Raw genomic sequence first — 26059 nt, forward strand, 5'->3', positions numbered from 1 at the left:
CTTCATGGTCATCAAGTAGTATTTAATAAACATTGTGAGATACTCTAGTTAAAAAGTTCTTCTCACTTTAGGGACCACATTTTAAATGACCAAATTAGAGTCTCCTTTGGTTAAGCAAATCTGTAGGTGCAGGCTAGAGCCTGAGGATCTAAATTGTACACTGAAGCTTGACAAACTCTTTTTCAAGTTCTTTCCCTTTTCTTATCTGTTCTTTCTTTTCCTTTTCTTTTTGTGTTGAACACAGTTCGGTTCATTTTAGTAGACCTTCAGAGGTGTACTCGAGGGCTAGTGGTAAAGCTGAGTCAGATTACCAAGATTGGGCAACTTTTCCAAAGTTAACGGTAATTCACCATAATGCCAAATCATAGAGCAATTTCCAGAAGGTCAGGCCTTGTTACTTCTTTTCTTCCCTAGAGAACCATAAAGAGTGTAGGAAACATACAAAGTCCTTAGGCCAGGGGGTTGGGGTGGGGGGAGTGAGGGTCCTTTAAGGTTAAAGGGAGACCAGTTACTCTACTAGAACCCATTTATATACAAGTGATTTTTTAAAATGTGACTTTTTAGGTTGTGGAGAAAAGGTATCGGAAATAGCAGTGCTGAAAGAAAAGGGCATCTGTTCATTAACCTGAATGTCAGTGGTTGCATAGAGGAAAGTGAAAGGATGGTGTCCCCTTTAAATGGGCCCACTCCTTCCACCAGTCAATACTACAAGCCCTCCTTAGAGGGATGGGATAGGGAGGGCGGGAGGGAGGGAGACGCAAGAGGGAAGAGATACGGGAACATATGTGTATGTATAACTGATTCACTTTGTTGTAAAGCAGAAACTCACACACCACTGTAAAGCAGTTATACTCCAAAAAAGATGTTAAAAACAAAACAAAACAAAACAAATAAACCGAGCTATGCCTTTACCCCACTGTGCTGGCCCCTGAGGACATCTCATCGCAGAAACTTCACTCAGAAGTAACATTTCAGTTTCCTTCTGGCACATCAAACCCATCACAAAGCCATAGTTTCATCATGAGGAATATCTAAACTCCTCACAACTTACTTGGAAACGTTATTGTTCTCACGGATCTTCACATGGCAGAGAATGTTAGGCAACTTTTGGGTAACAAGAACTTTGATTTGATCCACCGAGCTACATAGCTTGAGGTAACCCAGATATAATCCAGGAGAGAGACGCTGATGACTCCTTTTGTGATAGGAGAGAATATCCTGTAGGATGAAAAACAAAACAAAAAACACATTAAAAGGCAATCTCTTTTCATTTCTTAGGTACACCATGTCATGAATTAAAGGAGCTGTAGCTAAGTAATTAGTGAGAAACCTTGGATACCACCACGAATGTTGAGAATGTGTTGGTGGTACAGCCAGTCTTACCTTCAGGAGAATTAGCCTCCAAGTCAGGTACTCAGCCATTAATATATCCTGCCTGCTTATTTTCCTCAGATTTCTGTCCCACAAATAGGTGTGTGAGTTGTGATTGGGAATGGTCTGGTGGTGGTGGAGGCAGATACTAAAGAAAAATAGAATTCATAATTTCTGTCCTTGAAGGGCTTATTGTTTAGCTGGGGGAAAACAAATTGCAGGTGTAAAAACAGACAAAGCAGTATAGGAAGCCTCATTATTTCAGGATAACTGGTGTCAGGAAAGGGATCACAATTTTATAGTAAGTAGAAAAAAAAGGATTTGATTGATCTGTTATCTTGAAAAATGAAACAAGCAATAGCAATAGATTTATTTATCTTATTAACATTCGAGTTATAATCACTAATTCTGAGAATGGAGAGAGAATCAAGTGTTGATTCTTGGGTTAACATTTTATTTTATTTTATTTTATTTTTATTATTATTATTTTTTTTATTTTTATTTTTTTTTTCAGTATGCGGGCCTCTCACTGTTGTGGCCTCTCCCGTTGCGGAGCACAGGCTCCGGACGCGCAGGCCTAGCGGCCATGGCTCACGGGCTTAGTTGCTCCGCGGCATGTGGGATCTTCCCGGACCAGGGCACGAACCCGTGTCCCCTGCATCGGCAGGCGGATTCTCAACCACTGCGCCACCAGGGAAGCCCGGGTTAACATTTTAGACTGAATTGTGTGATAGCTGAAATGCTGTTCCTAATGTTTGACTTTCACCATGTGATCATGAAGAGGATAATTTTTGCAAGAGTATTTGAAGACTCCGTATACATATTTTTTCCCTTGTATTAAAAAAAGTTGATATTCAGGTCATTCTCTTATAAAATCCTTGTTCATTGTGTGGTCTTCAGTTGTTAACTGGCCTACCATTGCTAGATTCTCAATTGTCAGTAACTTTGCATGTGATTTGATTAGTCTCCATGTCATCTTCACGAGCTTCACAAAATTCTGTATCTTTTACAAGATTAAAAAATTTACCTTGTAATAGATTTGCAATGAATTTGCATTGTGTTGTCACATCACAATATTCCATAGGCAGCGGAGACTGAATGAAGTTGGTGCGATAGGAAGTGCCAACCTAGTTAAGCACAGAGGGATGTTTGAGTGGGGTTTTGTTTTCTATGCGGTCAGTTTTCTAGTGAACTATTAAGGTTGTGACTTTTGCTTCTCTATACGACTGCAGGAACTCAGGTAATAAATACTTGGTAATACAGACACTCCCTCTCCCGTATATCAGTAGGTAAGACTTTTTATGCATTTGGGCAGTGTAGGGGTGAAACAGAGTAGGAGTAATGACTCAGGAAACTGATTATAGGGGAGGGATTTCTATAGGCCAGAGTTTAGCCTAGTTTTCAAAGGGGGTAAAAAAGAGGGAATCATCTCTACCACTAAATGTAGGGAAGGCAGAAGAGAAGAGGAAAAAAAAAAAGTTTAAACTTACACAGAATTCAGTATGGAACAGAAAGGTATGAGGTCTTCCTTGACAGTATACTCTGAAGAAATGACCCCTCCTCTGTAGAATTAACCATCTGTAACATCTAACATATGCTATTATGTATTGTCTCCTTTGTCCCGTCCTTATCAAACATATTGAGTTCCAGGTACTATAGGACACATTGGGGTTTCAGGTGAACCTCATCTGATCCCTGCTTTTGAAGAGGTCAAGAAAGACAGATGAGTAAAGGAATGATCACAATATACTGAAACCAGTTTATAATAGAGGCAATGTAGGCATACAGAGGAAGGAGTACTTAACTTATATTTTTCTTCTTTTATGTTCTTTTCTTGAACTAGACTATGAAATTAATGGCAGGGCTTTTTTTTTTTTTTTTTTTTTTTTTTAATTGCTTTGTCTCCTTAGTGCCCAGTACTGTTTCTGTATGTAATAGGTTTGCAACATGTGGAAATCAGGCCTTGTCCCTAAAACAGAATGTATGAGAATAGCAGAAGGGGACAAAGTAAGAATGGTCACAGTTGGAAGGAAGACATAACTAGCATGTATAGAAAAGCAAAGACTAAATAACTTTTAAGATATTTGGCAAAGAAATAGACTAGAAAAATTTGACTTCACGATTAAGAAGGAGGGCATTCTTATTAATATAAGGAAATTGATAAGGCTGAATTTTTTCATCTTGTCTCTTCAGAACAGATCGCAGATAATTAGTTGACTAGAGGAAGTTCAGTCAAGGTGAAATTTTGAGAAATGAACAGGTAATCAAAGAGAGAGAAACAGTTAATGAGAGAAGGAAAAATGCAAGTATTTAATCAGCAGAATTTGACGATATGCACCCTAGGGGTGCTTGCTGTACTAGCAGATGTGGCCACATACCCACAGATCATTATTTCTGAGAAGTGATGGAGAACTGGAAAAGTCCCTAAAGACTGGAAAAGGGCAAATATGCCTATCTTTGAAACAGGAAGGGGAGAAACACAGAATGACGCTAGTAATTAAAGACCACCAACTTATAGATCTTCGGGAAAAATGAGAACAAACCATCAGTCAATCAATTTGCAGTCACCTAGGAAACCCTGAGACACTAAATAGGAGTCAACATGGTTTTGTGATGGGCAAATCATACAGACAACTTTAATTTCTAATAGCAAAAGAACAAGATCCATAGACCAGGGAGTTGTCTCCAGTATAATCTGTTTCACTAGATAATCTGGGAAAAGTATCAATAGAATCTTGACCGCATGACTTTAATAAGCTGAATATCAGGGTTGAAGATTCGTGGATGATGGGGATAGTATGGGAATAGTAGGACATATTGAGTGATGGCCCAGTAGAGACTGGTCCTGAGAGCCAGTCGGTTCATCATGTTTATTGATGTTCCAGACAAAGAAATGAAGAATGTATGTATCAAATTTGTGGGTCCCAAATTTGGTGTGGTTTTGATTTTCTGGAAAATGGTAATAAAGCTCTGAATGACCTTATGCATTGGAAAAATAAGCCTATCATAATTAGGGTTGAAACGTAATCAGAAAATGTGCTTGTAAAGACCCAAACCCAAGAGTACAAATATAGAAATGGGTATGAGTATAAGAAAAAACATGTGGGGGTCAGAACTGACCACAAATAGAATGTGAGTTAGGAACATACTGTGGTTATGTAAAAAACAACACCATTCTGGGATGGAGTGATTCACTCTTTCATTCAATTTTTTAAACGACTATTACTGAGCATCTACTATGTGTTTTCCTGCCTTTACATAGTCATTTACCCTTCATTAGTCAGGATGTTTTTGGAGCCTGAGAAATGCATGGGAAGAGAAAGAAGCTGTCCTATTCACATAATCTGAGGTACATTAGAAAGGCCTCCTAAGCCAAATCAAATGCCTGTGGGTTTATATATTGCCTGATTTGACCTCTAACCTGCATTTCTAGTCTCTACTTCCACTGCAGTCCTCTTGTGTCTCTTATCTCCAGCCAAAATGGATTGCTTTTTCCTTCCTCATACATAGCCTAATCTCTCTTTGATTCTTTGTTGGTTCATGAATTCACTCATTCTACCAACTTTTATCGAGCACTTACTATGTATCAGGCATTGTGCTAGGATGTTAGTGACATCAAGATGAGTAGGGAGGGAGACGCAAGAGGGAAGAGATATGGGGACATATGTATATGTATAACTGATTCATTTTGTTGTAAGGCGGAAACTAACACACCACTGTAAAGCAATTATACTCCAATAAAGATGTTAAAAAAAAAAGATGAATAGGACATGATCCTTCTTTTCATGGAGCTCATATTTCAGTTTGTGAGAGAGACATGTGAGCAAGTTTTTCTTAACTCAGTATGATAAAGGTTGTGTAAGGTCCATTGTGGACCCAAGGGAGGGTGGGATCTACTTTTCCAGCTTTCACCTTAATTTTTTGTACCATGCCCTCTATTTAATTTAATTCTCTATTTAATTAATTCCTTCCTTCCTCCCTTCTTTCCTCTCTTCCTTTCTTCTTCCCTCCCTGCTTCCTTTCCTCTCCCTCCCCCCCTGTCTTTCTCTCTCTTTTTCTCTTTTTCCCTCCACCTGGTAAACTTAACTTACCCTTCATGGCTCAGCCAAATGTCACCTCTTCTACAACGCCTTCCCTGATATTTCCAGGTAGAATTAATACTTGCTTTGTCTGTGTTTTCATAGTATGCTGTTTGTACTGCTAGCAGGTTCTGGTTTAATTCTGCCTTGTATTACCTTGATTTGTGGACAAGTCTGTCTCCCTCCCTTGACTGAACTTGAAAGAAAGGACCTTGAGTTATTCATTTGTTTTTCCTATAGCACCTAGAAGAGTTCCTGGCACCTAGCTGGTGCTGAAAAAATGTTTATTAACTATGTAGTGAGAGGCCCAGAGGTAGTGGGGGTCTGGGGCTGAACCTTTGGGAGAGAATATGTTGTGTTGGTGCAGTGACCAGGAAGGGTATACCCTTCTTCTCTTCATTGATCAGATATCTATCCTAAGAGCTTGTTAGAGGAACAATATGTAGTTGCTTTTCCAATAACTACAGGGCTTTTGTTTTGTTGGATAGGGTATGGAAGCTGAATTGTCCAGGGTTAGCAGAGGTCATAAAATGGTGGCCTGTGGCCCAAGATTATATAGGCTGCCAAGAATGTAAATTTTCTGAATTATTTTCTAACTTTTAAAAATAAAGAGATTTTATCCAAAACTCTGGACTTTCAACTTCTCTTTAAAAATTGAAAAATATTTCAACATTGGGGCCACTTTCTTTCAGTGTAATTAGCTGAGGCTGAACAGGGCTGTTCTTTAGATGAGACAAGGGCTCTTCAGATTCCTATAGTCTTTGTTACTTCCACTTTTTTTTATATTGACGTATAACTCACATACCATAAAATTCACTCTTTTAAAGTATGAAATTCAGTGGTTTTTACTATAGTCACAAGGTTGTGCAACTATCACCACTATCTAATTTCAGATTATTTTCAACATTCCAAAAAGAAGACTCCCATTCGTTAGCTGTCATCCCCCAGTCCCTCCTCTTCCTGCCCCTGGAACCACTCATCTACTTTCTGTCTCTATGGCTTTACCTGTACTGGATATTTCACTGTGTAGCATTTTGTGTCTGGCTTTGTTCACTTAGCATAATGTTTTCATCCATATTAGCATGGATCAGTACTTCATTTATGGCTGAATAATATTCCATTATATGAATACATCACTTTTGTTTATCCATTCGTCAGTTATTGGACATGTAGGTTGTTTCCACTCTTTGGCTACTGTGAATACTTCTGCCATGAACATTGGTGAACAAGTTTTTGTGTGACCCCAATTGTTTCTTATATCCAGCCCAGTTGACTCATTTCCATTAATCTTCCTGATTCCAGTAGTTTTTGATCCCCATGTTAGGGGTTCCTTGGAGGTAGAGAGAGCAGGAATGTGCAGGAAAAAAGCAGAAAAGGGCAGAAGAGATAGTAGGTCCCGGGCACCTCAGGTGTAAGAAGAAGATGCTGGGTCCTTGTAGGTGACAAGAAATGCCTAAGGAGATCAAGAGAAGGAAAGCAGGGATGGGAGGGAGATGGAGGGCAAGCTTCACCACAGCTTCTCTAGGATCACACTTTTAAACAGGATCTAGAGAAAAGGACGGGGAAGGTGTGTAAAGCAGCATGGCAGAATGGGAAGGGCACCAGGCTAGGAGTCAGAAGACTTGTGTCTTAGTCCCACAGGCTGCTTTTTTGGCTGATACGACCTTGGTGAGTTACTTCCCGGAAATCCATAGCTTCATTTATGAATTGGACAGAAATTTCCCACTCAACCTCACTGGGTTTTCATGAGGATCAAATGATATAGATGTGACAAAGTGTTATAAACTGGGAAGTGTAGTACCAATGTGAGAGATTAATCTTCAGAGAAAACTTTACCTGGAGGTTTCCAGTTATTGAAGTGACCCCTGAAGATTATGGTCAGAGAAACGCAGCACCTGAGAGGGGCCTTTCTGTTGGAAACACAGTTGACCCTTGAGCAACGTGGGTTTGTACTGTGTGAGTCCGCTTATACGTGGATTTCAATAAATATACAAAAATATATGTGTGGAACATTGTGCACACTTGTATTGTGCTAGACTTGTATTGAAGTGGATAACCTATCCTTACATAGGCAAAAGGTGAGTAATATTTAATGTAAAATTAATAATGTTTTAGTTTTCTTACTGATTTATAACTTTTCTTTCAGAGAATTACATTACCATACAGTATGCCTGTCTCTTGTAACTGGAGAAACTGCCTATCAGCCTATCATCACAGGTAAGTGGTTTTTTTAAAAAAGTAACAATGTTTCCAATACTGTATTATGAATGTGGCTATAATACTGTATGCCGTAAAAATTTTATGACCATTCGTAAGCATATATAGGCTAGGCTACCGTGAAGCAGTTGTATCAGTTACACTAGGCTACCATAAAGCAGTCGTACTGCTGCTTCTTTATTATCAATGCATGAATTGTTATACCTCTAAATAAATATGAATTTCTTTTTCACATTATAATTTTTTTTGGGGGGGGGTCAAAAGTTATATGTGGATTTACTACTTGGGGGGTGGTGGTGTCAGCACCCCTAACCTCCATGTTGTTTGTTCAAGGGTCAACTGTACTCATCGCCAGTTAGTTTGCTCAGGGGGATTCTAACTTGTCTGTAATAACTCTCTTTTCCTTCCCAGGCAAGTGTGGGAAGGGTTTCTCTCTCCCTCCCAGATATATGAGAGAGGCCTGTTATGAAGGTCTGGGACTTGAGAGGGTCAGGAATTTGAGCGGGTTAGACCCTGGAGGTTCCCTGGGGCCTTAAAGGATTAGTACATTAGTTATGGGCCCAGATTTTGTTAAAGCCCTTATCTGTTTTGAAAACTCCATTGTGGATCATTTAGTCTTTATACAGTTTTTCCTTAGTTCTTATGAAAAAGTAGAAGAAGTAGTGAAATGACTGAGCCAGTACGTAGGGTCTCCTGGGAGAGTATGGATGAGGAGGAGATGGATTGGGTGTGCCCCGAGGGAGAGGCTAGCATTGGTTGGATTTTTCTGAGTAGAGAAATAATAAAAATAACTAACATTTATTGGGCACTCACTTTGTGCTACTCTTCTAATGCTTTATGTATTTAACTCATTTAATCTTCATTAGAACCCAATGAAGTAGGTTGTTTTGCAGAGAAGGAAATACAGGAGGTAAGCAATTAAGTAACTTGTTCTAGTCACATAACCAGAAAAGGTAGAGTCAGGAATCATACCCAGACAGCCTGATTCCAAAGTGGTGCCTTCAGAATGTGGTGCGATGTAGCAGAAAGAAGCTCAGGCTTCCAATCAGAAGGCCTGGTGGTCATCACTCTATAACCCTGAGAAAAAATGAGTGGTTTGTGGCCTGGAATTGTGGGAATTACCCAGCCTGCTTTGGTCAACCACCAAGACCTATCTCTATGCTGACTTGGTGGGGCTACCTCCTGACATAATTAAATGTTAAGTCTAGGAGTAGCTGAATACCGCCCTAATAGTTTTATTCCCCCATTTCCTCTCCCGTGTAAGACCTGTATGGGAAGGAGGGGAGAGAGAAAAAGTAGAAGGAGAAAAAAGGAGAGTAGGGGGTGGGTGGGAATGACATCAAGCAGGAATGTGCCAGTCAGCGGGGGTAAATTTGCCACTTGGATCTGTGTGGAAACCTGATCTTGCCTCTATTTTTGGTCTCCTTCTCTAACAACTTTTTGCCAGATTGGAATTTTTCTGCACCTGTAACACATTTTTAATGTAGTAAGTCTAGGAGAAACCAGGTATTATATCATGCTGGGGCCTGTGCTGTGTTTCTAGGAGCAAAGGTAGCCCAGACTCCAATTTATCCCTATAGGGGATTAGTGTATTAGTCACCCTGTTAAAAACTCAATTTATTATGATTTTTTTAAAATGTTTCTTTTAGCACTTACTTAGAAAAGGTGAAGAGGGGAACCACGAATGTGTCTGTGTTCCCTGCTCCCACCTACACACACGCATACCCACCCTCACCCTCTATAAATTTCATATGAACCCAAATTCCATGAAATCAAATCCAGAGGTATTGGCTTTGACCGATTAGCTTACCTTTGCTACGCTGGACTTTATCCTGGTCTGGGCCAGAGCAAGTAATAGAAAGGTAAGATTATTGTACTAGCCACCCCTCAGTGGAGAATGAAAGTAAGTCAGCAGGCTGGTTACTTAGCTGTTTAGGGCGATCTGAGGGGTTACTGGGCCAAGACTTGGGCTTGCCTTGTTTGTCTGAGATTGAGCCCTTTCTTCCCCATTACTCCAGATTGGCTGTCTCGTCGATATATGCCATTGGTTGTGTAGGCCTCAAGGTAGTTGTTTCTCCTAGCTTTGCCACCTAACTGGAGAGCTCTCTAGAACTCATCCCCATCGCTGGGCTTAAAAGAAGGAAAAAGAAACAGCTTGAAGCCCATATTTACATAAGAACACGTGAGACAGTGTGGTGGCGTGGAGAGAGTGCTAGACTCAGGAGCACAAGATACAGGTTTGTATCCTAGCTCTGCCATCCAGGTTAAGAGACTGGATCTCAGCTGCCCGATTTTTGAATTTTGGTGGCTATTGAGTTCTCAGGTGGCTCATCTTTTATTTCATCTCCCATCCCTCACTCATTAAAATCCTAACTCCTGCCTCCAAATGTGATATAATGTAGCAGAAAGAAGCCTGCCTCCAATCAGAAGATCTGAGTTCAACTTTCAGCTCTGCCATTTTCTAGCTGTGTGTCTGACAGGGGCAAATCCAAGTTTGGTCGGGCCTTAAGCTGGTACAATTTTTTGTGCTTTTCTCAAGGAAAAGAATACAAAATTACGAATGTGAAGTTTTTAGGGCCTTGGAAGGGGCTTGTAGAAGTGACGAGCTGATTGATGCTTTTGAATCTTTCCTATGTGTGGAATACAAACAATGACATGTCTCTGGACCTCTTCATTCCATTACTGCATATGTAAATGGCTCTTGCTCTATTTCACTAGAGCCTCAATAAGTGTGTTTGGAACTTTTATTAGGAAAATTGAAAAGACTACATACCTGGATGGTTATCAGTAAAATGTCTAAGGCTGTTGGCTCCTCAGGTGTTGAGAGAGACTTCCTCTGGCTTTGCAGCTTTGAGATCTGCATCCATTTGCCATTAAAAAATGAATAGAGCATCTCCACCTCTCTGATGGTGACTATGAGGATGTTTCCATGCCGGTCTTTAATGGGTTCATAGTAAACTCTTCCCAAATTGTGTGTCCCAAGTAAATTCTAGAAACAGACAGATTTCTGGTAGCTTAGATGATGTGCAAACAAAGCAACATAACTGCAACAAAAGACACTGAACAATTATCTGATGTTTCTGAGAAGCTGTTTTTCGATGGTTGTTGTTGAGCAGACTAAAACCTATAATAGAATACATAGCATCAGACAAGTGTACTTAACAGAAGCTCAAAGAAAATGTCTTCACCATAAGCCTGCAAAGATTATAGCAAGAGGCACAAAAATTATGTTCTTTTTTTAAGCAAATTTAATACCTGTAAATATCTCTTACCCACATAGACACATCAGCACATAAACCTCAGTTACCAGCACTTGAAGAGAATCCCAGATGTTTTAAAGAAAAATGCCTGATATTTCAGGTATGCTACTTGTGGAGTTTTCAAGAGATCTACAGTAAGCTGGTATGAAGTGGGGTTGTTTAAAATGAAGAAGTGAATTGACAATGTCGCACATTGTACAGGTCCCCAAATGACTGCACATTCCCTTCAAGATACTTTAATTGGGAGATTGGCCTGGTTTGACTTATCTGCATTTCAGAGAGTTCTGTTTTTTTAAAATTTTGTTAAAATTGTTTGTGAGCTAGGTCAACAAGGTAGACAATACTTTTAGAAAGGTAAGAAGAGAAGTATGCCACATTAAATGTGAAGGGGCCCAGGTAGATGTTGTTAGAATAAGCAGTTTTACAAATATGCAAGGTTTGAAGATTTCTAACTTAGAGCACTGGATGAGTAGGATAAAATACCCTTTTACTTTGAATATCTATAGCTTTTTAAAATAATTAATCATCTCAGAGCTCCTGGCTGTTATTTTTGTGAACTTGCATAAATGCTGACAAGATAACCTGTTAGCAGGAGTGCAAAAATAGAACTGGAATTTGTGAAAGTGATAAGGGTGACCTAAAAATGAATGAGCCAGCTGATCAGTATTCACCTTTACAGAAACAGTGGAATGTTCCTCATAGGTAGGGACTATGTCTTTTTTTTTCTCTTAATTTGCAAGGACAGAACACATAAATAAGAAATTTCATAAATAATTATTGACAGATTATGAAAATTCATTTGGCAGGATTACTGTTTTTAAAAATGGCCTCACTACTCAGTCAGATTATCCCTTTCTAACAATTAACTTCTAAGTCATAGAGAAGTAATGGGTTAAGGCTTTTAATCCAGCCCTGTGTAGTACTACAGTCTTATATAAAGCAGTTTGCTGCAAAGTAGTACTGGCCAATCAGCGATGGCGTGCCGGTAAACTGGCCATTAAAAAAAAAAAAAAAGGCTTGATATATAATATGCCAATTTCTGTGGTGTAAATACTCCCACAGTAGCGTAGCCTATTTCAAGCTACCAAAGGTTGTGACAACAGGCTTTGAAAATCTCTGAATACTTAACTGTTGGCTCTCCTAAGTGAGTACGAGTTGGCTCCAGCACATCACTGCTGTTAAGCCTTTAGTTATCCTGGTGTTGAGTTTCAGGGCTGGCTGCTGTTCATTAACACTTAGACTTCTGAAAAAATGACTTACTCTTTCTGGCCCTGAGTTTCATCATCTAAAATTAAGAGTCCTTACAGCTCAGACATCCCTTATGCTAATCCTTACATTATAGAATGATTGGTGGACTAAGTCAAGCAATGTATGAGAAAGTGTTTTGTAAACTTTCAAGCTTGATACAAGTAGGCAGGGTATGGGCTTTCTTTAGTGCTCCAACTGGAATTCCATCCTGGTTTATACTTACTCATTTTCAACACTCAGCCCAGGTTTCACCTTCTCTGGGAGCACTTTCTCAACTCTCATAGGTAGAATTTATCATCTCCTTTTTTGTCCCCTACTGCTTCGTGTACCAACTTGTATCTTAGCATGACTCTGACTTTCCTGTGCATTGATGTACATGTCATGAAATCATGGTTTTTTCACCTCTGTGTCTCTGGGTTCCTTGCACAGTGCCTGGTACATAGTAATAGCTCAAGAAATTTTTGTTGACTGAAGTAACATCATTAGGACACCGGAAAATTTGATTTGCTTTGGATCAAAGTGGGTGAGTGGACATTGAATGAGATGGTCATTTCATTTAGGCAGAGTTATTATCAGTGATTCTCTGTTAGCTTTGGATATGTTGACTAATGCTCTAAACAAGAAGCACTAAAAGTCTTCCTGAAATTCTTTATTGATAGCAAATTGGGTTGGATAGCTAGCTCTGGGAAGAGCCCAATTTAAAAGAGGAATATCTTTGTGAAAATTAGTTGCAACCACGTTCTAAGGGGGCACGTGTGGGGTTCTTTAGTGCCTAAAGGAAAAACACACCATGTTAATACCTGTCATGCTATGCAATCAAGATGAGGAGATCTGGGAACCCTGAGGATTCTACAAGGTAAAGAGAAATAAAAGCCATCTGATGGCTCACAGGAATGCCTCTAGGTCATAACCACCACAAATCACAGGGCTGTCAATAAGCCCTAGACAGATGCACAATACTTCGAGACTTTTATTCAGTTTGGGGTGACATGGGAAGTTGAAGGAGGTCTGGCGTAGAGATATGAAGGCCTGGAAAGAAGAGTAAAATTTCGGGGAAACCTTTTCCCCGCCTTGAAAAATGAAAGAGACATAGTATTCATGAATTGTTACCTGGCTTTAGCTCACTAACACTCGTTTCTAAAAGCTGTAGAGGAGGAATCTAAAAAAATGGTACAAATGAACTTATTTACAAAACAGTAATAGGGTCACAGATGTAGAAAACAAACTTATGGTTACCAGGGGGGAAAGGGGAGGAGGGATAAACTGGGAGATTGGGATTGACATATATACACTACTACCTATAAAATAGATAACTAATAAGGACCTACTGTATAGCACAGGGAACTCTACTCAGTACTCTATCATGACCTATATGGGAAAAGAATCAAAAATGAGGGGGTATATGTATATGTATAACTGATTCACTTTGCTGTACACCTGAAACTAACACAACATTGTAAATCAACTATATTCCAATAAAAAATAAAATAAAATAAGAGTTTGCAGAAAAAAAAAATCTGTGGAGGAGGAAATTTTAATATAGCCCAATCTAGTTTCAGGTTATTCCTGTATTTTGAGGATAAGTAGTTCGGGTATCTCTCAGTGTAAGGAATATACCCTTCTGCCTCTTGGGGCCTCTGCCATTTTCCTAAAAGTAGGAAGAAAAATGTGGGGTCTTGGCCACTTATAGGCTTTCTAATCTTATTATTATTATTTTTTTAATCCTAATGCTGGCAGATACTTATCTCTCCTGCCTAGGTAATATTAATTCATACTTTACCTTCTTCCAAATAAAATTTAAGACCACTTCTCCTAGATAGGCTCCAAATGATACAGAATAGACTTTTACCTTTTCTTTTTTAACTATAATGTATATAATTTGTTCTATTTAAAACTTTTGTCTGCTTTTTGTAAAATAAATGCACAATAAGATGATGAAATATTGGAAAGAATACAGGCTTTGGAGTTATATAGATCAGGGTTTGCATCCAGACTCTGCTACTTCCTATTTGTGCAACCTTGGGCAAGTTATTTTCCCTTTCTAGGCCTCAGTTTTATCCTGTGTTAAATGAATATCAATAATAGTACTTTCTCATTATGGTGTGGTGAAGAGAAAATGAGGTATAGTTTGGAAAGCACTTAGCACAGTGCCTGGCACTTACTCTGTTAGATCCATGAAAGTTGTTTCACGATTATTATTTATTATCATGTATTAAAGAACCTTCGTATGTCTAAAAAAGATAACTAATGAGAACCTACCGTATAGCTCAGGGAACCCTACTCAGTGCTCTGTGGTGACCTAAATGGGAAGGAAATCCAAAAAGAGGGGATGTATATATACGTATAGCTGGTTCCCTTTGCTGTACAGTAGAAACTAACACAACATGGTAAAGCAACTATACTCCAATAAAAATTAATTTCAAAAAACCCTCCCTATAGAGCAGAAACTGGAAAATAAGGCACAGGATGCACAGTGGTTTGTATGCACTTGATGAAGGTAAGTCAGGGTGCCACGGAAACAGAGGAAGGGGAGAAAGATGGCAAGGAAGGCCTTTGTGTGCCATGATCAAATGTCTGCGCCACCCGTGAAAGAGTGTGAGTCAGGGAATGACATGGTCAGCGTCTTTTATTGGCTACTCTGGCAGGAGTGTGGAGAACAGGTTGGAGGGTGTTAAGGCTGGAAGCAGGAGAATGACTTTGGAGGCTTTTGACATAACTGGAGTAATGAAGCAGTGGTAGTGATGCTGGAAAGGTGGGGAGAGTAAAAGGAGATATACCATAGGTAAAGCAATAGGATTTATGTATGGCTGATGCCAATCAAGCTATTTAAGAACGCCTTTTAACTTAGAACATCGTAAGACATGTTAGATTAGTAAAGAGACCTAAAATATTAAGTATAAATCTCCCCAAATTTATGTTTCTTCCTCTTCTGAAAAGTTTTTTTCTGTGCCTTGTCACCCCCCACCCACCAAAAAAAAAAAGAGTGGCTTCAATATTTCTAGACTTTTTCATTCTAAAGGTCAGCAAAGAGTTTGGGCAATAGGTACTACAAAAAAAGATGAAAGTGGCTCCTATCGTTTAAGCAGGTGGTGCCCTGACCTTTGATGGTCACTGAAAAGGGTAACTATTAAGTACTACGAGGCACTGGTCACTGTGCAGGGCTGGAGAGCTCTCCAGGTGGTAACTATGGCATGAGGTACGTTTCTGTGCTCCCTTTTCCCTTTGGTTAGATAGGGTACCCTCAAGTGTGATCTTAGGGGTACAGGGGTTGGACCGATAACTACACTTATTTATCCAGCCAGTACTTATGGATGATCTGCCACGTGCCACACATGGGGGGTATAGTGGTAACCAAGGCAGATACATTCCCTGAGCTCAGGGACTCACAGTCCAAGTTGGTCAGTGACCAGATAATGTTACAAATAATTACCTAATGGTATTATGATCACCATTCTGAATGAAGAATGCAAGGTGCTATGTGAGTGATTCACTGAATTGGGAGATCAGAGAAAGGCTCCCTGAGGAAGTATCAAAATGAAGCCGAGATCTGAAAGGTATGTAGGAATTAGTGAGACAAAGAAGTAGAAGAGGCTTCTAAGCAGAGGAAACAGCATTTAAGCTAGCAGAGGAGACTGAGAAAGACAGGCCGGGAACTTGGAAAAATCTGGAAAGTGTGGAGTCATGGAAGCCAAGGGATGTGGCAGTTTAAAACAGGAGAGCAGGACCAAGTGTATCAAATGCTACTGAGCTGTCAGTTGCAAAGAGGATTTAGAAGTGTCAGTCGGATATAGTGAAACTGGTCATTGGCAGGGATGGGTCCAGGTTTTGTAGGGGCCTGTACCACACAATTTTGGGGTCCTCTTTAAGATAAAGAATACGAAATTACAAATATGAAAGTTAGGTATAAAAGTGAATTTAAAAAAAAAATAAAAGTGAATATTTAGACTGAGAAAGAAAATCTCCCCCCATACTGGAGTATTTGGAATTTCTGATCCCCTCTGCCTCCTGGGTTTCTTTAGGCAGTTTATCACAAAGACTGTAACCCAACTTCCCCTCCCTAAGCACTCCACGACTCCCACACTCACAGGGGATCATGTAAGTGAGGGGCCCCGAACCTCAAGCTTTACGAGCATCATCTGTCTCTGGTTATTGGTGGCCTGAGAGAGCAGTTTGGTAGTCACGGTGGTAGCAAAAGTCAGGGAAAGAGCTTAGAACTAAATGGGAAGTGAGGAAGTAAATGGAAAAGCAGAATGTTGGCCACTCTTTCAAGAAGTTTGGTTCTAAAGAAGAGAAGAGAGATTGGTAGCTGAAGGAGGGAGCGAAGAACTGAGATCCAGCGCACATGTGAGGGATGAGCCTTTGGTAGGAGGAGTGAGGCTTTATCTGTTGGAATTGGGGGGGTGGGGGGAGGAAGAGAAAGTAGCATCAGTGCAAGGAGGCTTTTCGGTTTGGCAGTGGAAAAAGAATTATTTCCCATTTATTTTCTGAATGAGTCATACAGTAAAGTGTCACCTGATGTGGGGATGGAGAATGTGGGGAAGGGGAAGGGATGTGGTAGAATGGAGAAGGTTTTAAGCAGTTGCCTTGGAATTTGGGAAAGCGAATTTAGTAGAGAAATGGAATGTGATCACAAGGGAACCTTACATGTGAGAATTGTGGTCATGAATTTAACATAAAACCAATCATACCTCACCCCCCCCCCCTTTTCAGTGATGCTCTTTCTGCAGCAGTGTGCAACTACTCTAGTGTAGACATGTTGGATTCATCCAGGCTTGGGTTTTTTTTCCAAATAGATAATATGGAGGGAGACAGTGGCCAGAAATTTAGAGGATTTTCAAGGGAGTGATTCTGATGGGCTAAGTAATCTAAGCTAGACAAGGAGGAAAATGACCTCAGAAGGGGGCTGAGGCATTATGAAAAGTGAGGGGGGTCAGAACCTTGGGGGCCAAATCCAAGAGCTGTTGCAATGGAAGTAATATAGGTGAGTAGGGCACACTGCCCATCATGGCTTCCCTCTAGCCCCTCCATGTTTAACTGCAATGGCTTGTGACAGCCTAACCCTTCTCATGTTACTGATATCAGATGAAGGTGTTCTAGGAAGCCTCTAAGAAACATAAAATAAAGAGCCCCGTTTGAAATTCTTAAATTGTTCAGTCTGGGCTGTATGGTGGGCTAATGGGAGGGTCCATTAAGGACTCCTGGGAAAGAACTTTACCAAGGAACCGAGGAGCCTACTGGGAATGAAGTTTATCCTAAAGAAAGAGGTGTTTTTGAGGTATAGTGGCTTGCTCCAGCTCAAGCTGGTCAGTGATGAAAGGAAGAGGCTCTTTGAGTTCAGCAGAGTCATCATGGCCCAGCCCCAAGAACTTCTTGAGTTGAAGGAGAAGATTCTGTAATCAAGAGTGAGTTGAAATGGAGAGCACGGTTTTAAAAAATCTTACTGAGGGCAAAAGGGAATATCCCGCCTATGCAGTGGAGTATAGAACAGGAGGTTTAAGGGTTACCTTTCAGAATTTATTATAATAGCAAGACAATAATGATTATTATTGCCAGGAGTCAAATGATTGCATGGGTCAAGAAATGAAATTCTTGTAATTTCAGGTGGGGGTGGAGCTGTGGAAAATCTCTTTTGTTATTATGACTCTAATTTTATGCTTCGTCTGGTATGGCCTGGCCGAACACAGCTTATGTAGATTCCTGTTATGTGTATTTCTGGGGTTGATGTAACTGACAGCTTTGTAGGTAGATACCCATCACTGGTCAAGGCTCATCGATATCTTAAAGGCCCCAGTTCTATGTTGCAGATGTTTTTCTGTGCTAAGAAGCACAAATTCAGATAATATCAAAACAAAACTAAACAAAACAAAAAACAATGAAAGGGAAACCCAGAAGAGACTGGTTAGAATTCAATATCATTTCTAGGAGGGGCTCTGTAACCTACAAAGATTCTTGCAGGGCTTGGGGACCTGATCCGATTGGGTTAATAGTACAGAAGGATTAAATTCAGAATTAAAGGTAAGCTTTTAAGAAGTTTTTTTAAAAAAAATGATCAAAAATGTATGCAAATGCCTTTGCATCATTATGCCATAAGCATCAAGCCAAGAAACTCCTTAAAATATCTGGGGGTCTCTTTCTCTATCTCCATATACTCATAGAGGCGCAGGATGCCAGAGCATCAAGAGGTCTTCAAGAGAGCTAGTCAGACTCTTATTTTGCAAGTGATGAAACTCAGACCCAGAAAGGAGAAATGAGTTGACCGATTAACATCAAATCCAGAATTCAAGTCTCTTTACTCCTTGTTCACACCTAGACTCTTCAGGTTAGACCCCCGCTCCTCTTCCAGGAGACTGCCAAAAGCACAGGTTCCCTACAAAGGCAGGTGTGCAGCTCAAACTGTCCAAGAAGGCTTCATATATCCTTTCCAGGTAGGATTGGTAACTGAACTGACATGTTTTTCTAAAATTTCCTTGGAGGTCTGGGTTGACACCTGGCCCCTCACCTGTAACTGGGCTGTTGCTGCAAGCATCTTCTGCCGAGTTTGTAGTACTGTGGATGAGGACATGGAGATAGGTGTGCTTTGCCTGAACCACCTTATATCTTCCCACATACAAGACAGCTGCAAAAGAAGTCACGAGGTCATATCATCGTCCAAGCCAGTACATGATTTAGGTCGTGGCATCAAAGCAACGTAGGGAGAAGGAAACCTGACCCTTGATGTTTGTTCTCCAGTCCATTTTCAGATACATGCAAAACAACTTTTTGATCTCTGTCCAACTGGAAAAAGATCTGAATGTTAATGAAACAATCAGATTCACATTTTAGTCTTTGCCAAATGATCCCATAACTCAGAATAGTGGAGACACAATCTGACAGGATGGAAGCTCCTTTGCTTTGAAAATGCAGTGTAGATACTATTTTGGCATTTTTAACGGCATAGGGCAAATCAAGGCTGAAAGAGACCTTTGAGATAACTTACTCCCACCCCAATATTTTGATCACTGGAGACCCCTCAACCCGTCAACTAAAGTTTCAGAGATTTATGCACAGACTGTTGGTGCAAAGTGGGGAAGAATAAAATTAGAACTCAGGATACCTTTGTGAACCACAGAAAATCTTGTGTAATGGAACTGGGGTGAGAGTCATCTATTTCAACAATCGGTATTTGATCTTCATTGGTGACTAACATATTGTCTTTGTAATAAAATATAACAGCTATGTAGAGTCCCCTAAAAAGAAAAAGCAAAATAAAAATTGTCTTCAATCATCTTCTCCTCCAAGCCTGGATCATGGAAAAAATATTTTGGGACATGATAAAAGATAATTTAAAATGTACCTATGAGCATATTCTTAAATACCACAAATGTATTGGCTATCTTGTCCAAAATTTCAGAAGAAAAGTGAATTTTATATTCTCTTAATAATAAAAAAAAAAGAAATTTCTACCAAGTTTCCACTCAGAACCAAAAGCAGCAGATTCCTGAGAAGCTAAGACTTCCTGGAAAAACTACATAGGACCCACCGTTTCAAGGTCTTCACAAACTTGTTTGAGGAGTGGAATAGGTGTTTCAGGCTCCTGGAGACTGACTGCTTGCGGCCCGTGGTTTGTAATTTTGAACTTTCTGGAACACAGAAAACAAAAATACAGTGTAAATTCCACCGGAAGAACAACACTCTCAGTGCCTTCTTCCCTCCTTTTTGCCTTTCTGTCTCCTGTCCCCTCAGTGTCACTTATACTCAGTGTCATGTAGGGATTCAGCTCATTCATTCCGTCAAGATGCTTTTGTATCTTGAGATGCCAGTAGTTACTTAATGAGCAGCTCCTCAGAAATGTTGGAAATGAGTAACATTTATCACTCCTGGTGAAGTCACTTAGGCGTTTTGTTTATATTCTCCTTATTTATTATGAGGTGGGATATAAAGAAACGGGGTCAACTTTTGTCCCCAGCTCCCATTGCCTTTTAATAGTCACATACTTCTCAGTGTTGGCAAAGCTCTTCTTGTTAGTCTGCATATTCCATTAAATATATTTTTTTTCATTATAAAATTAATATAGGCACATTGCAGGAAGTCTGGAGCATAGAAAAAAAGAACAAAATCCCACACATATCATCCTACCACGTTAGTAGAACCACCGCTAGCATTCTGGGGTAGTTTTTTTCCAGTGTATATGTTGTAGGCATAGGTATGATTATCCTCGTTATTCGGAAGAAGAAACTGAGACAGTGAGCTTAAGTGGATTGTCCGAGATGAAAAAGGCAGTACCCAGAAAAACAAACATTTGTTCACTGAATACATAGTTACTGGTACACTGCTCTATGTTAGGTTCTATGGTTACAGTGATGAACAAATCATCCATTGCTTCTGTTTAGCTCTTTTCTTTACAACTGGAGCTCTCACTGATAAAAGTAGTAGATTTCCTGTAGCAGTCTATGCAAACTGTGCTCCCTAGAGCTGAACCAGATGATCACTCATTTAATTCTCATCTTAAATGTAATCAGTGAAGAGAAGCTGAAGTTATTGGGGTCATCACCAAACTCCTGACAGACGTGTTACTGGGGGTGAGAACATGGTCCATGTCACTGCTGTTAGACATGGAAACCTGGGCGGGTGGCCCATGGCTGAGGCCCAGTGTGGCTCTGCCTATGATCCTGTAGGAGCAGTTGGGAATGAGCTGATTGACACAAGCATTCATATCAGCTTCAAGCTTGCGTTGGTAATGGTTATTCCTGGCAGAACAAAGCAAAAGCATTTTTTTCTAACTTGAACATGTATTTTGCCGGTTATATTCTACTGGAAAATAATGCTGCTGGGACTTCTGATTAAAGGCAGCATATTGAACTTATTTATCACATACTACTCTCTCCCCAAATCTTACTAAAAGCAGAGTAAAGAGATTTTAAAAAGAGGAAGTGACATAAATCTATAAAGATAAAGAGATGGGAAAGGAGACAAAAGCAAGTGAATTTTGGTAGCTAGAAGGCAGATGGACAGATGGATTTAGCAGACCTGAGAAAGCTGAGAAGTAACCTGACTCACCCATGGGCACCATATACTGCTGGAAGAGTGGTGAATGTGGAGCTAAAATCAGGGGGTTTTGTTGAAATCTGTTTAAAAAGTAGTTAGACTTCTAAGTATCCTCTCCTACCCTAGAAGAAAGGTAGGAGCATATTTCTCCTACCACTCTAGAAGAAAGCTAGTAGCATATTCTCTGGAAAGCATAAAAACAGAGATCTTTAGAGTGAAAGATATGGTGTATGGTTAAAAAATGGAGGGAGGGAGTGGTATGTACTCAAAACAGGTGGATTAAATGAAAGTTTCCATACAGAATATTTCCCCACTGGACTCTTGGAACAGTGGTACTCAAATTTATAATCTCCAGGTAGAACACTGGAAGAAGCATCTCTGGAGACTCTGATTAGCGTAAGAGTACACCTAAAGATTTGGACATTGGCTTTACTGCTTTCCTAAAGATAAGGCCATGCCAGATCACGCTACAGTGATCTGTATAAGTAAAGAGCCCTATCCATGTGCTCAGAGCTTCCCAATAGCTATTGAGTTCCCTCCTCTTAAATCTGAGTACACATCCAAGGATCACTAGGCAGTTTGAAAAGCATGTAACAGAAAAAACACAGGCCCAAAACGAACAAAAGCAATTTAGAGGGGAGACCATGTTGCGAAAAGAAAACATAATATGAAACAAAGCCTATCATTAATAGCCTGAGAGACCAGGAAAGACATTGCATCCTTGTAAAAAAGATAAAGGTCTGTAAGAAAGACATTGCATCCTTGTAAAAAAGATAAAGGTCTGTAAGAGAACAGTAGGGATCATTGGAAATTAAAAATATGTTATCAAAGTCTGAAAAACCAACTAGAAAATAAAACTGGGGAAATCTGCAAGAAAGTGGAGCAAAGAGACATGAGGATGGAAAGTAGGAGGGAGGGGGGGAAAACCTAAAGGGCTAGTCCATGAGGTTCAGTATCTGAATAAGAGTTCTCATAGGAGAGAGCAGAGCAAAAGGAGGGGAAGAAATAATTAAAGAAAGAATTTAAGAAAATACCCCATACTTGAAGGCTATAAGATTCTGTATTGAAAGAGCTTGCCAAATGTGCAGCACAACAGACAAAAATAGAGCCACATGAAGGTTCATAACAGTTAAATTTTAGAATACTGAATGAAGGTAAAAAGAAAACTTAAAACCTTCCAGGGTAGGAAAAAGTAGATTTCATGTAAAACTTCTGGAATCAGAATGGTATCAGACTTTTCAGCACTGCAAGCTTGAAGGCAATGAAGCAACACCTTCAAAATATGAAGGAAAATTATTTCAATTGGGAATACTATACTTATCCACTTCTATACTTATTCTTATTTATCCTAAATAAATATTAAATAGAAGAAATATATCTTCAGACACTTAATGTATCCAAAAATTAGCTCCCAAGTATCCTGACAGGAAGCTACTAGAGGAGAGGCTCCACCAATGGCAGACACACCCCAGAAAAAGAAGAAATGCAGTATTGGAGAGTGGCAAGAAGAGTCGTCAACGTGGTGGTGAAAGGAGATCCTAGGGTGCCAGTAAGTAACAGACATAGAGGCAGCCAGTAACCAGGCTAGATTGGAGCAGGTCAGAGGGCTCTGTGAGAGGTTTCTTTAAGAAGATGCCATTTGAAACAATACTTATGTATCTGATTGTATTGAGAGAAAATTGATAGAACTGGAGAATAGCTTGGGGGTTAATTGGTTATAACCACATGGAAAAATAAAAAAACACCTAATAAAAGTTGATTATTATCTACAGAGGAAACAAGTTATCCAGGAAAGGAAAATAATCATGACTTTTATATGCTCATTATGTTAGCAATAAATATTGATCTTATTAAAATGACTATATTAGGAGGATGAGGGAGTAGGAATTACATGTACGTATAAGAGGGTGGAGGGATAAAAAAGAGAAATAATCATCTTCCTTAGTGAGATAATAACTATATATATATATTTTTTAACATACAAATCATTTTAATGAAGGACCAATTCTACTTTGTATATTTTTTTAAAAAATCAAGAGTTAGCAATATAAGCCTGTTATTTAGAGATATGGAGAAAATATCAAAATAATTGAGCCTCTAGGGAATAGAAAATGGAGGATGGGAGGAATTTTTTTTGTTGTTCATAATAAAGTTCTTCGTAGTGCTTTACTTATTTTAAGTAATTCAGTCCTCAGATGGCTGACAGGTTTATATAATTCTTAACTGCATTTTACAAGTGAGCAAAGTGAGGTATAGAGAAGCTGGCAACTTGCTTAAGGTCTTGCAGATTTGTAAATGTCCAGCCTGTATTTGAACCCACATAATCTGGCTTCAGAGTATAGTCACATATAACTTAAATCAAAATGAAAACTAAACGAAAAAAATTAGACTAAAAAAAGAGAAAAATGAGAAATGCTACTACCAGTTGGGAAAGGGGCCCATGAAAATGTCAAATGTTCCAGGTCTCCTCCAGTTTGGGCACATGGTACAATACAGTTGTACTTTTGGAGCTCTTGTGTTTGGGTTGGGGCCATGTGACCAGTTTTACCAATGAATTTTGAGTGTAAATGATCAAGTCTTATCCATATGGCACCTTCAAGAGTCTCTTTTTCTTCTCTCATGGGTGCTGAAATATATTTCCAGAAAGAGGATCATGACAAGACAGAAGGACAGCCAGCCCTCAGCCAACCAGTGGTAGACCTATAGCATGTGGGAGAAATAAATATTTTGGGGGTCATTTGGATACTACAGCATGATGTAGCCTATCTTGACTGATACAAGGTCTAAACTCACTTTTCTCCTAAGAACCACTGTGGCTTCTATTCTGTCTCTGCTTAGTTCAGGGCTCTGGAGCAATGGTTAGTTTTCTGGACTCTAAATGTAGCAGATCTTTAGCTTTTAAGTGCTTGGGGCATAGAGAGCTTATGTTCTTCATACTGGTATGTCTAGCACTTAACACATAGGACACAGTGTTTCAATTAGTGTTTGCCAGTTGAAAAATTGGATGATAATTGAAATTCACTCCTGTAGGGGACTGCTTTAGTGAACACAGTTGACTTCTTTATAATTCATTATGTACATCAGGGCATCAACCCTGTGGACAATAAAGGCCACTCAACATCTCCACTGAATTTCCATCCCAGTATAGATGGAATTAGCTGTGGCCAGTTCTTTAGCCAAAAATAGAGAAATGAATGTGGGTTTTGGTATCTCCCGTGCAGGGCTTTGGTAGGACAAGAGATGTTTTATTATTACTTCTGCATTTAGAATATGCTGTGTATTTATTGAGTACTCCAGGCTCATTACAATGGAGTCAATGATTATACTTTAATTCTAGGACATATAAAATGCTGAGGATGGAGAGCACCTCATTCTTCACTTGGAAGAACAACGAAAAAAAATAAGCTAGAGTTTGCAAAGTGCCTACTCATGCCAGATGGATTTAATACATTATCTAATTTACTTCTTGTAACAGTCCTGAAAGATACATATTATTATGCTGTTTTTTTTCTGATAGGGAAGCTATGGCTCAGAGAAGTTAAATGCTTTTCTTAAGTACACACAGTAAGTGGGTGAACTGGGGTTTGAAATAATCGGTTTTTCTAATTATAAAATTTGTAAACCACGTAGTATCAATATAGTTTATTTTAAATAACAATTTTATAGTTTTCTGTATGCAGTACCTAATTATCCTTAATTTATCCTTTTAGATTTAGAGATATTTATGTTGTATCATCTCGGAAGGTCTTTTTTTTTTTTTTTTTTTTTGTGGTACACGGGCCTCTCACCGTTGTGGCCTGTCCCGTTGCGGAGCACAGGCTCCGGACGGAAGCACAGGCTCAGCGGCCACAGCTCACGGGCCCAGCTGCTCCGCGGCATGTGGGATCTTCCCGGACCGGGGCACGAACCCGTGTCCCCTGCATCGGCAGGCGGACTCGCAACCACTGTGCCACCAGGGAAGCCCTCGGAAGGTCATTTCTTTTATCCTGGCATATTATAGGTCAGTGTTCCCCAAAGTTTGTGGCTTGGAACACTAATTCTGTAAAAAATGTTTTACAGTGGCCAGGTAAGTTTGGAAAATGCTTGCTTAACCAAATTCAAAATTTCTTTTTATTAGAGTCTTTAATATTTTAATGTCTATTTTACATTTCCAAGAGAAGGATATATAATGTAACAATTTCCAAATATACTTGACTAGAGACCCTTTTTCAGCTGAGCATCTTATAGAACCACTCTTAGGTGGAATACACTTTGGGTACTGTTTAAATGTCCAAAGTACATTTCAGTATAAAAATATTCTTGCCTTTTGGGAAGTTCTACCTTATGCCTTACTTAAATCTTTCTTGATACTGTGTGTATATTTACATCCCTGTGGGGTGAAAATAGGTACCTGATAAAAGTTGCATGGAAACCATAGGAATAATTGGGCTGTCTAGACAATCATTTCTTGATTGTTGGAATGTAATCCAGTAGTAATGGGGAGAACATCTAAATCCTCAGATAATATAAAAAATAATCCCTCATTCTCATGAGTAGTTTTAGCTTTCCCCCTCTGATAAAGACCAAACACAAAGTGGCTTATGAATTGCAGAGAATAATCTATCCGATTGCTTCATTATTTTTGCCTGCCATGCAGGAACCAATGGGCAGGGAAATGATGGAGAGGCAGAGGAAGAGAAAGGAGCCTACATAATGCCTGTCCTGGTTAAATGGGCCCTGGATAACTGAGAACTGAGTGTACTTCGGTCAGTGTGGAATGTTGAAGGCCCTGGTCTGGGTCAAGTTTTCCTAGAGATCCGAGAATGAAATCCCACTTGGGTTTCCTTCTTAAGCCTCTTCCATGCATATTTGCATCTCCTA

The 26059-nt window shown here is 39.6% G+C and overlaps 1 protein-coding gene across 1 annotated transcript in view; it reads right to left on the minus strand.

Annotated features, from left to right (window-relative positions):
* The window catches only part of ANKFN1 (ankyrin repeat and fibronectin type III domain containing 1), a 442590-nt gene that overhangs the window by 35763 nt on the left and 380768 nt on the right, over nt 1-26059 (minus strand). The window contains exons 11-15 of the mRNA XM_059048917.2: nt 19695-19794; nt 19269-19401; nt 18675-18791; nt 10441-10656; nt 1052-1218 (exon numbers count right to left, since the gene is read on the minus strand). Coding sequence (XP_058904900.1) covers nt 1052-1218; nt 10441-10656; nt 18675-18791; nt 19269-19401; nt 19695-19794 — 733 coding nt within the window. The remainder of the gene's footprint in view (nt 1-1051; nt 1219-10440; nt 10657-18674; nt 18792-19268; nt 19402-19694; nt 19795-26059) is intronic.

The sequence above is a fragment of the Kogia breviceps genome, chromosome 19, assembly GCF_026419965.1.
Source record: "Kogia breviceps isolate mKogBre1 chromosome 19, mKogBre1 haplotype 1, whole genome shotgun sequence".
In the NCBI taxonomy this organism is placed as follows: domain Eukaryota; kingdom Metazoa; phylum Chordata; class Mammalia; order Artiodactyla; family Physeteridae; genus Kogia; species Kogia breviceps.